The 13,397-nt window shown below is 42.2% G+C and overlaps 1 protein-coding gene across 1 annotated transcript in view; it reads right to left on the bottom strand.

Moving 5' to 3' along the window:
- Positions 1-13,397, bottom strand: part of DNAH9 (dynein axonemal heavy chain 9) — a 183,395-nt gene that overhangs the window by 96,172 nt on the left and 73,826 nt on the right. The window contains exons 39-41 of the mRNA XM_083429627.1: positions 7,129-7,294; positions 6,197-6,299; positions 3,799-4,038 (exon numbers count right to left, since the gene is read on the bottom strand). Of these exons, the coding sequence (XP_083285753.1) occupies positions 3,799-4,038; positions 6,197-6,299; positions 7,129-7,294 (509 nt within the window). The remainder of the gene's footprint in view (positions 1-3,798; positions 4,039-6,196; positions 6,300-7,128; positions 7,295-13,397) is intronic.

Below are 13,397 nucleotides of genomic sequence, written 5' to 3'. Positions count from 1 at the left end.
CCTATCAACCAAGATAAACCTTTACTGCTCTCAACAAAATCCCTTAAAAAAACCCTGCCCGATACATATTTTAGAATAGGTCATTCCAATCTATGCTACACGGAGGGAGTAACCAGTCCTACCCGGGTATTATTATTTTTTAGAAACCAAACAAATATTGTGAATTTTAAATGGATGGTGCAATTTGTAGGTTTAGACCCATCACACCAAAAACCAGGTGAAGTCACCGCCATCTTGATTCAGGTGCGCTAGTGAAAGTTATTGTGTGGGCTTCCACTTGCTGGACTGGTGATCTGAATATAGCATGATATGGCCAAGCTGCCATTGTACTAGTCAATGGTTTTGTTCCTTTCGCAGACTTTTTCAGCCTGGCCAAAGAAAAGTTGTCCAGAGTCGCAATCTCACTTAAGTGAGCTTCCAGGGCATTAACATTCCACTGCACATCCTCTCCAGGCGTGAACTAGAGAAACTGATTAAGAGATACAGCTGGGATAAGGCTTCACCAGAGAGTAAACTTCAGCAATAGCTTAGCGTGTGGTATAATAACAATTAGTCCAGGGAGCAATACAATTTGAGCAGTGAAGCTGGGTAATATGGTAATTATGCATAGTAGGAAATAATTTTTGCACTTCCACCGTGCTTTGGAGCAACATCAATGAGCAAAGATAGTGCTGAAGTTTTTTACTTCTGCAGAGCAGAGATGCCTCCATACGGATCCCACGTTTTTAAACAAAAGAGAACCACATAGCGTGGATTTGGGCTGTCAAATCTGCTGGAAACAAGAGCTTCCGCCTTCACCCCAAAGATGTTAAGACCTTTAAAAACTTTTTGAAAGCTTCAGCTGGCACAGAATACAGTAGCCAAGTTATTTTTTTAAGAGGTCATCATAAGAAAGGGAAAAACATGGCAGATTAAACAACTTTAAAATATCACATAGCTGTTAACCGTAGGGCGCTCCCTCACAGCAACAATGACCTTTACAGCTCCATATGGTCTGTATTCCTCAAGCAACACCTTCTCCTGTATGAACCTCCCACAACTGCTAAGACACCCACATGAGCTTCTGTGCTCACAGAACAGGGCTTTCTCTGTTGCAGCATGTCAGGTGCTGATGTGGTTGCTCGGGAGCAAACAGGAAAGACTCCAACCTGGCTTTTCTAGGCTTTATTATCTGTACAAACTATTTACAGTGCAGAGTGTTGCAAGTCCATGTCTGCTCAGTCGCTAGCAGAATCTGGGTGTGGGTGGTCCTTATACCTTCCCCAGGTTAACAGCCGTGCGACCCTCAACTTTCTCCTCCCCTCTCTGCGCCAAAGACTACTGTGCAGAACGGGCTCTGCCAAAGGGGGACTTGCCTCCCCTCCGCTTTGCTCAGGCTTGGTGTTGCGGCTCTCCCTAGCATCTTCTGATCCTTGCATCCCCTCCCCACTGGAGGTGTGGCTTCCCTTCCTCGCCAGAGGAAGAACTACTTCCTAAGATCTTCGGAGGCTCCCTATAACACAACTGCTCTTCCACCTCTCGCCTCTGAGCTGATGGCAGTTCCCTGACACAGCACCATGATGATACACTGTGCTTCTAAGGCCAAGTGCCCTGCTCTGTCTTTTTTTACTCTGAAATATCTAAAGACAACCTTCCAGTATCCTCAAACTTTCCTGTTTAATGACTGGTGCAAACTGTGGTCTATATTATTTCTTATGTTTATGCTCAGTTGCTGCTGTTGCTTGGCCTTGTTTTAATCATTTACACTGCCATTGTCACACATCGTTTTCTTTATTTTTTAAACAGGAAATGGTATAGAAGTTACATAAATATACCTGTGCTACTACATCATTCAAGAGAAGAAAAAGGGGGAAAGGGATTGTTTTATAGCAACAACATGCTTACAAGCTTGCCTTGCACTGATTTCCATTGTACCATCCAAGTGAGCAATCTGGACAGATGCATAATACAGTGTGCATATGACAAAGGTCTCAATTCAGCACAGTTTTCTGTTTCAGATAAGCTGAGATATCAGACCACACACCTGTATCATGGATTTCACAATACCAAGTTTCTTTCAGCCTAGATGTCATAGGCAAAGCAGGAGCGGTTTTGTAGTAAAATTTAAAAACAACCATATCAAGTGCACAAGAGTCACAGAAAGCAAGAGCATCCATATATTTCACTCTCACTTTATAAATTACCCAAGGACTGTTATTTTATAGGTGTCAGAAATCTGCCAGGAGCAGATTATATATGGGGAAGTCTCACTGACTTCAACAGGGCCAAGAGGACACGAGAATGGCAGCAGCCAAGTTCTATAATAAACTTTCTCAATTCTTTGCTTTTACAAAGAAACATTAATTTTCTCTCTCCTTTTCTCTCTCTCTCACACACATATATATACTGCTGACAACCAGGTGTGCAAAATGCAACACCCATCTGGAAGGTTTCCTTTATACTCTCAGTGATTTCTGTTCCTGGTAATTTGAAACTTGTCAACTAAAGTAACTAAGTCTGGCTATTTTATCAGATTGTGGATGGTTTCAAGGAGGAGGAGGAACCTTATGCAACCAACTTTGCTCACACACAAACCATCTTTCAGCTCTTGACGATAGTAATAAATACACAGTGGCCCTTTGATTACTTCACACAAAACGTGCCTTTTTGCAATAAAATCCAGCAAAACCTTTTCATACAGGAAATACGCATAACTTGGTGGTAATTATTCAAAGTAATTATTGTTTAAATTCTGATCTGCCTTACTCGGTTTGTAGCCATCCACAGAGATGGTGCTGTATGAGAGATATATGGATGTAGCAATTAATTAATACAGAAATATGAGCAAATAATGAACAAATGTATTTCTGGGATAGAGCACAAAAGGAAGTCAGTTTACTCATGTACTAATGTACTATGAAGCAACAGATATGCAAAAAAAATGCCACAGGGTGCTTGAACTGAGCAGGCTGCTGACTATCAGTGCTTGGATTTGCATGCATTTTGTGTAAGATGCACTTGAATTGTGAACATCTCAAGTAACCTGAAAAACAGCTGTTGTAAGAGCAACCCTCAAGTGTCCTCAATACTGAAAGCCATTAAACACTGAACCACTTGATTTCTTTCCTAAGATAAAGGAGATGTTAAAGGGCCACTACATTTTTGCATTTGCATCAACATTAGCAGTTAAAAGGGAGTTTCTGGTGTCTAACGCCAAGCAAATTGCAAAACAGGAAGCGATAGCCTCAAACCAATTTTAGCATTATGTTCTTTCCAGAATGAAAATGAAAGCCACTTAATGCAACTAGGTAGAAAGACAATCAGAGCTTCTTATGACACAAGCACATTTATTGTTGATTATTTAAAAAAAAAAGCCTTCTAGTTTACAGTCTCTGCAACATGACAACAACGCCGCAGAAAGCAAAGTGTGGTTTCCAGCATTCTCAGGAAAGGATCGAACAATGTATAAGGCAACTGCAGGACTGAAAAATTGGAATAAAGCATAACTGTGCGGCATATAACCAAAGCAGTCTGTTTGTGTATATGTGAGCAAAATCCACTTGACAGTCTCCAGTAAGTGAAGTGTCACCTTGGGCCCCTACACACATGTGGGGAAGACAAGACCCCTTTGACCACCGTGTATCCCATTTAATCCTAGGAAGGACAAACAATATCTCATGGCCTCTGCATCAGGCATACATTATATGCTATGGCATGTCATGGTTCTATACAGCATCAACATCACTCCTTTTCATTTCTAATTTCAAAGTTTAATTTAGCTAAGGGAGCACACAGCTCCCAACTGGAAGAGCTACTTACTTGGAAGACATTGGACAAATCTCTCAGGTTGAAGTTGTAATGAAATTTGATAGCTGTTGGCAGGAATGTTGCCGCCACTTTCACGTGCAGGGCAAGAGCCAGACTTATTAACTGCTGTGATGATTTCTGTAAAGCCGCAGAGAAGTTCCCCCGCTTCAGGTGCTGAGTTAGGATGGTGCTGTAAATCGTGGACAGAGCATCTGACCCAGGGAATGAGAGAGCAAACACACTGAAGTGGCGCTGCATAAAGGAAAACACAACACAGACTAATAGGTATTGCATGTAACAGAAATAGGATGGGTTTGGGCAGAATCACTTTCACTGGCGCAACTTTTCCCTTGACCTGATAATAGCAAATGCCTGAGAGTTTTCATACACCTGTCTGCAAAGGGAAGAATCATCAATCACACCCAGTGGGCCACAGACAACTACTCAAGTGAAACTCATAAATAAAACACGGATAGAGATGGTGATGCTGGATCATAGGCCCAAGGCCACATGTAGAGCAGTGCTTGACCTATATTGCACACCTCATTCTTCCTAACTCCCAGATGCTGGACACTGGGACACCAGAAAAATAATGGCATCACTAGATAATTCTAAGCTAACTTCCTGCTACAAGACTACTACTACTACAACTACTACAAAGGACATGGGGGTGCTGTGGTCTACACCACTGAGCCTCTTGGGATTGCCAATCAGAAGGTTGGCAGTTCGAATCCATGTGACAGGATGAGCTCCTGTTGCTCTGTCCCAGCTTCTGCCAACCTAGCAGTTCAAAAGCACACCAGTGCACATAGATAATTAGGTACCGATGCAGCGGGAAGGTAAATGGCGTTTCTGTGCACTCTGGCTTCCATCACAGTGTCCCGTTGCACCAGAAGCAGTTTAGTCATGCTGGCCACGTGACCCGGAAAGCTGTCTGTGGACAAATGCCGGCTCCCTCGGCCTGAAAAGTGAGATGAGCACCGCACCCCACAGTCACCTTTGACTGAACTTAACCATCCAGGGGTCCTTTACCTCAAGAGGGCAAAGCATTTGACGTGACACTTAAAACAGTAGCAGCACTTGTACTAATAAATAAGGTACTGCTTTAAGAATGTTGAAATCTGCCCCTATCCATTATTACAGAAATCCAAACAACTCTGCAAGATATCTAAGTATATTCCTCCTGTGTTGCAACTTAAGAATAGGGAAGGCTGAGGTTGCAAGACAATGGCTTTGCCATAGAGCATCTTGGTCTTTGAACAAGGAATTTTGCAGCTAATACAAGAGGCACTGAACTCTGCCAGTTTTCAGGTGCCTTATCCCTCTCCCTAAAATAAAAAAAATCAAAGTCACACTTTTAAATTACCAAAGTAACAAAAAGGTTAGAAAGGTCCTGTGATTCTTCTTGTAAAGGATATTTGCCAAGCAATTAGCATATAATCCCACTACAACAGGACACCCACTGCAACCTATCACTTGGCTTCCTAGTGTTTACATGGCAAAAAGCCAATTTCATCTGTGAATTCTACAACAATCTTCATACCCAAAAAGCTCCAGCCCTTTCAATATGGGCTTTTTAATCAGGGATATGGGTTAGATGAAAATGCTTGATGAAGTATATGTTAGAAAGTAGAAGAAGAAAGTAGAAGCCACTGAAGAAGAAACAATGCTGTTCAAAGTTCCAGCAAAACAAACAGAACTATGTACTCCAGTGTATGCCTTGAAAAGAGTTTGCCACTGTCCTTGGTCCTGAAATATCATTATATTAGAACTGTATTATGAAATCAGATTCTAACACATCGGATGCAATACAAGATCTTCTGATGTTTAAAAACAGCAAAGCACTGATGGGGGTATGACTGGGCTCTACACAGGGAAGTTGGTACTAAAAATAAAATAAAGCTGATCGGAAGGTCAGCAGTTCGAGTCCCCATGACGGGGTGAGCTCCTGTTGCTCGGTCCCTGCTCCTGCCAACCTAGCAGTTCAAAAGCATATCAAAGTGCAAGTAGATAAAGAGGTACCATTCCAGCGGGAAGGTAAACAGCGTTTCCGTGCGATGCTCTGGTTTGCCAGAAGCGGCTTAGTCATGCTGGCCACATGACCCGGAAGCTGTACGCCAGCTCCCTCGGCCAATAAAGCGATATGAGCGCCACAGCCCCAAAGTCATCTGCGACTGGACCTAACGGTCAGGGGTCCCTTTACCTTTTAAGTTCAGTACATCTTACACCCCACTTTCTTCTCATATCCAGAAAACATTGCTAAGTTTTACTTCAAAGTTTTCATTTCTTAAAGTTTGTCCTCAAATGGAGACCATCTAGGATAGCTTGCAAACAAATGAGAGTGTTAATCCTTCCAAAGACTGAGTGAACCCAACAGCGGCTTTCTCCTTGCCAGGTGAACAAGCAATACCTGCAAGCGTGGGTTGATAGTGAAGCTGCCTGCTGTGGGATTCATGCACGACACGTACTGCACATTCATGATCTCCTTCAGGGACAGCTTGTTTCTGTCATACCTTTGCCAGAAGAAGAAAAAAGAAAAGAATGCATCACCCTAATCACATCCTATTAGTGACAAACAAACAGCAGTGTGCCTGCCGGACTTTGCCAAGTCTCAAGCAGCATGTCAGATGTGTACTGGGCACCTGCTGTATCCCAGCTGCTTTCAATTAATATTCCAACAGAGGTTGCACAATATTGGGGAATGAGGCTAGGATTCGCATATGTCTACGTAACATCTAGCACAGCAGGGACTCTATATTGGGGAGAGTATCACACTTCCGTTACTGTATTTACAGGCAATGCTCTAGGACAGGGGTCAGCAACTTGCAGCCCATGGGTCACAAGAGGCCCACGGAGGCAGTTTAACCAGCCCACAAGCTGCCCCCAAACTGAGCCGCCCGCTTGGCGAATCCCCGTGTGTTGTGCTAAAGCGGCGTGGTGCAGGGACTTGCTTCTGTGGTGCTGGAAATCGCGTCTGCGCACACCCAGACACCAGATATCATGTCTGCACATGCCCAGACAACGGAAATCATGTCTGCACATGCCCAGACGGCAGAAATCATGCTCACACATGTGCGCAATCCAGCCCACAGAGAGATCTCCGCAGGACTTGACCAGCCCAGGCAGGTAAAACCTTGCTGACCCCTGCTCTAGGGCATGATGAGTGGGATAGAAATTCAGCAGATAAATACTAATAAATTAGCCCAAAGGCAAACTTGAGAGAAATACACATATATGTCTTTTAAGAGGGTCTGAAAGTGATAGGGAAACAGAACAGAATTATGGCTAAACACATGCCAAAGTGACAAGGACTGTAAATAGAGATATCTATCCCTATTTTACCAGTGCCCATAGTCCAGATGTTGCCGAATCAGTGTATGAGGCTGGACTGTTCCATAAGTGTCTACTTCAGGCATATTCATGTCGTCGATGAAGTAGATAAGCTTCTTGGTGCCAGGAGGGCCGTAATTCCTTCCTGCCTTTTTATCCAGCGGCTTCTCGAGAACAGCTGTGAAGAAACAAAGGCTCAGAGTTTTCAAAAGTGTTCTTTCCAACACTGTGATACTAATCCATAATATGAACTGTAAGGCAGCAAGAAAGTGGTGACTCCCTTTGATGAGGAACCATACCCCTGGTGCCTGTACAGGTATGTGGTAAAAGTGGTGTGTTGCCTTAAAATTATTTACAGAAACAAGAGAATGAAGACGAGAAAGGCTGATAAAAGGATTGCAAATGGCTGGGGTTTAGCAGACTGGCAAGGCAAAAAGAGAAAAAAATGTTAGGCAGAACCTAAAACCGGAATAAGAAATCTACAACCTTCCAGATATTGTTAGACTCCATCTCCCAACACCTGAACCTTGGCCAATGTAGACCAGCAACATCTGGAGGGTTGTACATCCTTGGTTTAAGTTAGGAGTGACTGAATATGGGAAAAGAAAGAAGAATAAAATGTCTCATCCAGAGTTGTATCCAAGCTAACGCTGAATAACACAACCTTCCAGCGTAAGGATTTCTACTTGTGTGCTGGAACCTCCCCCTTCTCCTCCCCCTGAATGGTCCCCTAAACCAGTTCTATGAGTTCCCCCAACCCTCTGGATTTGGGTAGGATTCAGAGCACACACTTGGGTGAGGAGTAGAGGAAGTTATGTGGTGCTAGTGGAAATCTTTGCACTGACAGGAATATGTGTGGTGTGGTGTTTTGTTTTGTTTTTTAATACCACCCTCAAACTGCAATCCTTAGATGATGAATCAAAAGGGACATGATCATGGTAGAGAGAAAATAAAGAGGGGAGACACACAAGTCACTTCTGCTGACAGAAAGTTTAAGATGCCACATCTCTAATGGAATACAGGGGTGTGGGATTTCACCCTGCACATATTTAAACAGTATATGGGCTGGCATATACTGAAATATGCAATGCAATGATGTGATATCATACATTTTCCTTACTGGGTGCTAAGGAAAGAAGAGAAGGGGAACTCTATGCAGAGCTGCTGTTTTTTGACAGAGGCTCCACAATCAGCATCATGTTTAGACCCAATATTGGGCAGCAGTCTTAGATGCAACCAGTTCTGGCTCCCAGGAGAGTGTTTTAAATGCGTGTTTCTCGGGGGGGGGGGAATGTTTTTTGTTTGCATCTGCAAAAAAAAGTGAAGCAGCCTGTAGCATTGGATAAAGACCAAAAGGTAGAATAAAGACCAAAAAACTGAGATAAAATGCCCACTAAAATTAGTCAATAAAACACTTTTGGCAGCACAGTTGTATTTTTCAATGTGTAATGGTTCTATGGTGCAGATCATAATTCATCCAAGATATTGATCTATTTATCCTTGGGCCCTGAACCATATTTTGGCTTATCAGAAACAATGAGGAGTCACTCACAAGAAGAAAGCCATTGTGTGTTGTGGCAAACCATTTATAGGGGCCCTAGAAGATATCAATCAGAACTGTCAAGCAGCTTTCTCTCAAAAGCTTGGAATGCAACCCTATTTTTCGGTAAGAAGATGACCAAGTTACACGCTTTGGTATTTGGATATCTATATGCATGCTTATTACCCAGACGGTCAACAACAAGTTGTCTGGAGCCGTGCAAGGAATATTTGAATTCAAAGCTAGTCAGCTGAATACATGAGAGATTAACCTGTGCAAATATTGCACAAAACCAAGTGATCAAGACTGCTAAGCTAGAACGAAGGGCTAGTTTGGCCTTAGAAACATTCATCAAACTGAAGCCTTTGTCGCAGAAAGGTAATACTTTGTCCAAAGTGAAATTGGAAATTGTAGAATACAAGCTTCTTACTAGTCATCGCACAAACATGCTGAATCTTACACTTGGACAATAGGAACAGAAAACAGCTTGATGTCAAGGTAAGGTGCCACGGGCAAATTAGAGGTTTATGTAGATGGACAGAGTAAAATCATCCAAATGAATACCACAATTTCTTTTGCACAGTGCAACAAGGCATAAACAAGTCCTTTCTTCAAATCACTGAACTTATGGCATTCAACAGTAAGCAACAGTCATGATTCCTCTTGCATTGTGATTATGGTCTGAAATACAGTCTTGGGCTAAGGGGGACAATATTGGCTCAGGTGCCCATATTGTGTGAATAATCCCTGGCTGGGAAGACCAGGACAAATTGTTAAGAAAAGAAAGAGTAGGGTTAAAAGGAAGTGGTGCTCACTACAATAGGATTTGCTTCTGGGAGGACTATGCAAGAAGGCAGTGTGCCAGATGGGAATAATAAGTTCTTAGCTCCTTTTGTTTGCCCTCTCCTGCCCTGCATTTGGTACACAACAGAAATATCTGGATGTGTACTCTTTAAAAAAAAATCATCAATGTTTTATGACAACAAACTGATGTTTTTAAAGGTGCCAAGGTTTGCTTCTCCCACGTTTTCATCTCTCTAGGCAAATTGCTTTGCCAAAAGCATCACTATCATGGCAACTTCACATATTCGTTCTTTGACATAGTAATCGCTGTGCCACCAAAAGCATGTACATTTTAATGTATGTGCAACAGCACAAGTATTTACCCTGAGTGCAAATATCAAGAAGCAGGTGCATGTATCAACATATCTATGTTTAACAAGCTATTTGCACTGATGTATATACATTACAAGGTACAAACTGCTAATTTTCTATTGCCTAATAAAAAAACAACAACTGGCAGTTCTTAGTAGCCTTTCATCATAGTAGCAAAGCCTGCAAGAATGTTTTCAAAGATCAGCATCTTGCAATTGACAATGAACTTCTCAACAATCACCAAGCTATTAAGGGCGTGCTATCATTTGCTTTTCACTAAACTGATCACATCTTTGCGGGTTATTAAAAATGCTTTTTGTTTTGTATTTAGCGTCCACTGCTAAGAATCCATCTCATCTTGACAGTTTGTGGCACAGAAAGATCCTGAAATGATGGGTGCAAGATAACACCTCTGTCAGTGAGGAATCTTCCTCTTTAAACAACACCCCCCCAAAAAAAATATTAAATTTCTAGAAGTGAGAGAATGTCTTTCAAATATGCATTTAATTAGAGCCTAATTAACATAGAAAACATCCCTTTTAGGGATTTAACAAGTATGCAAAAGATATATCAAATTGAAATGCAATTACTGAGAGATCAAATGACATGTTCGTAAAAGCAGCATTTTAATCTGAGAATGTCTCTCACAATAATATCAAAAGCCGCATGTCTCTTGCACAGATACTCAAACCCCAATTATACTGGAATAAACAATCACTGTGTTTTAGGGTTATTAAGCATCTGCTGTGCTTTCCCAGAGGCTGATGGGCTGAGAGACATCTATTTCTGTGGAATTCTCTGGGGGCAGGTTTGCCACATGAAGAAACCTTGCGCAAGGCTCCATAGCTTGAAATGGGATTTAGATGGCTCAGTGGCCTTTTTCAGAATCTTTCCAGGATTAAACGCATTATGTTCTACAGTTAATTGCATCTGGAAATCTGCTAAGCACCATGGCCGTGCAGGGGAATGCAAACATTTTGCAGAAACACAAAGCTCTTTGATGCCACATGAAGCATCCCATCATGTTACCTTTCCCAAGGTGGAATTATTTGCACCTACTCACTAAACATTTGTTTGGACATACAAATCTCTTGCATGTGTGGGATGTCCCATTCACTAAACGGAGAGATCCGATCTGCCTGCATTTGCCCTTGCAAGGGTAGATCAGGTACTTTTCACCACAACGCATGGGAATCTCTTGCCAGCAGGCAATATTCTATATGCGTGTTAGAGGTGTTATACTCATTAGAGATTTTATGGCCATAAACAATCAATCAATGGTGGGTCCTCTCATCTCCATTTGCAGCATGTATCGGAACATGACAGTGCTTTACCAATGCAAGAGCAGTCATGTGATGCTAAACATATTCTGTAATCATGTAACACAGAATCTAGTGGCATGTGTAAAACCACAAATAATTTCAGTTTTATTTGAAGGTGCTAACTACATGTCACATATATAGACCTACGTTAATAGAGGCCCCAAACTCTGTTTTCCTCCAGGAAAAAACATCAGATTCAGAAAAAAAAGCCATTTTCAACAAGTGGCAGTAAAGAGGAGAGGGGGTCAAAGTTCAGTGATACAGCACTTGCATTGCATACAAAAGGTTTCTGGTGCAAACCCTGGGATGGTCTGAAAAAATCAAGTAGCAGGTGATGGAAGACACCTCTGTCAGTAAAGGTGCAGAGTCACTGTGACTCACTGTAGACAATACTAAGCTAGATGGACCAGTAGTCTGAGCTGATATAAAGTAGCTTTCCAGGTTCCTATGTGATGAAGGCCTTTCCTCACCAGCCATTTCTACACTCCAAACACCATTTCCAGCTGCTGCTCCTTCCAGAAGAAGAATTCCAGATACGTGCTGGCCAGGGCAAATATGCTCCTTAAACCCCACTGAAAATGGAATTTGAGAAGTTACAGGAAGCAAGATTATTAAATATATGCACCCCAAGATGGTTCTCCACTCCAAATCCCAACCTCAAAACTGCTTTTCTATTAATGCATGTAGCATGGAAAGAGTTTTCAGATCCAACGATCAGAGAGACAATCCTGAAAATATGCTAGCAGTATAAAAGGCTGTGAGAAGTCTCAGAGTTGTGGATTATTTTGCACCTTCTCAAAATGCCAAAAATTCCCCTATAATGCTTGCAACCAAGAAAGCTAAGTTGGAGCTGCAAGGAAAGAAGGCAAGGCTGCAGGTGGATAGTGCCTGTAAAAACTGTGCCATTTTTCCTCACAGACTTGCTACTTCCTGTGAACTCCTGCAAGGCAGTCTCCCAGTCTTCATTACAGCCACATGGTCCAGCACCCTTTCACATCCATGCCAATACAGTGGTACCTCGGGTTAAGTACTTAATTGGTTCCGGAGGTCCGTTCTTAACTGAAACTGTTCTTAACCTGAAGCACCACTTTAGCTAATGGAGCCTCCCACTGCTGCTGAGCTGCTGGAGCACGATTTCTGTTCTCATCCTGAAGCAAAGTTCTTAACCCAAGGTAATATTTCTAGGTTAGCAGCATATGTAACCTGAAGCATATGTAACCTGAGGTACCATTGTACACACATTCTTGGAGCAAATGGTGACTAAATCAGTCACTCTAGTGATGATGAGGTCAGTTCTCCCTGATACAACTGTGAACAGATGGATATGATCTGTGGGTCACAGACCCCCTTAGGTCAGTAATGCAGCGCTATAGGAAAGTATTGGTGTTGGCAGGCATTGGGTAGTTTCTTCCTTCTCCTGAAACTGATGTTGGGCAAACAAACGTTGTCTCTGAAGCTCTCTGGAATGTCATTTATTATTCTGGCTGACTGTTAAGTTTTAAAAAGAGTGAAACAAACCCCCTTTAGAAATAGCTGCCAAATGATAAACTGCAAAACAGAACCAAGTAAATCTAAACACTGAGCAGCATAAACCAAGGTGCAAGGGGTATAAATCATATCCAGCACACACCAGCAACCATGTCTGAGGCACATTCTTACACTAACCCACCCTGTGGATAACTTATTCGGATTCTGTGCCCCAGCCTCTGGCCATAACTCTCAGTCCAAGTAAATATGAGGGAAAATGTTGCTGCCATTTATCTGTATACATCTCAACAGCAAGAAAAAGCTTTTCCCTTTGGCACTAAAATGTGTGTGTTGGGGCTCACTTGTGCTCGAAGGTTTTATAATCTTGTGATGTTTTTATTATTTTATTGTAAACCCTGCTGATAGTCTTATCTTAAGTGGCAGTTTATAAATTTTCCTACAAATAAAGATATACAGAAACACCAATGGGTTTGGCTCATTATGAACTCTCACAAACTCCAAACTCTTTCAAGCAGAATCTGGAAAATGAAATGACGCATGTGTTTGTACTTTAATGACAGTCAACACCTTTCCTCTGTTTGAAATGTGGATCAATTTTTTTCTCAAAAGAAGTGTTTGCTGCTGAAACTATCAGAGATGCATGACATTTGTTCCCTGAGCCACATTCGTTTAGGTGACAGCAAATCACCACCATAGGGATACTCAAATGTTAACAGTGGGCAGGTCTTTCAAAGGCTAACCCAGGGGTTGGCAGCCTAAGGCCCATGGGCCACAAG

Source organism: Podarcis tiliguerta (assembly GCF_965153285.1).
Source record: "Podarcis tiliguerta genome assembly, chromosome: 2".
In the NCBI taxonomy this organism is placed as follows: domain Eukaryota; kingdom Metazoa; phylum Chordata; class Lepidosauria; order Squamata; family Lacertidae; genus Podarcis; species Podarcis tiliguerta.
Note: the sequence above shows the minus strand (reverse complement) of the source record. Positions and strands in the feature narration are given on the sequence as shown.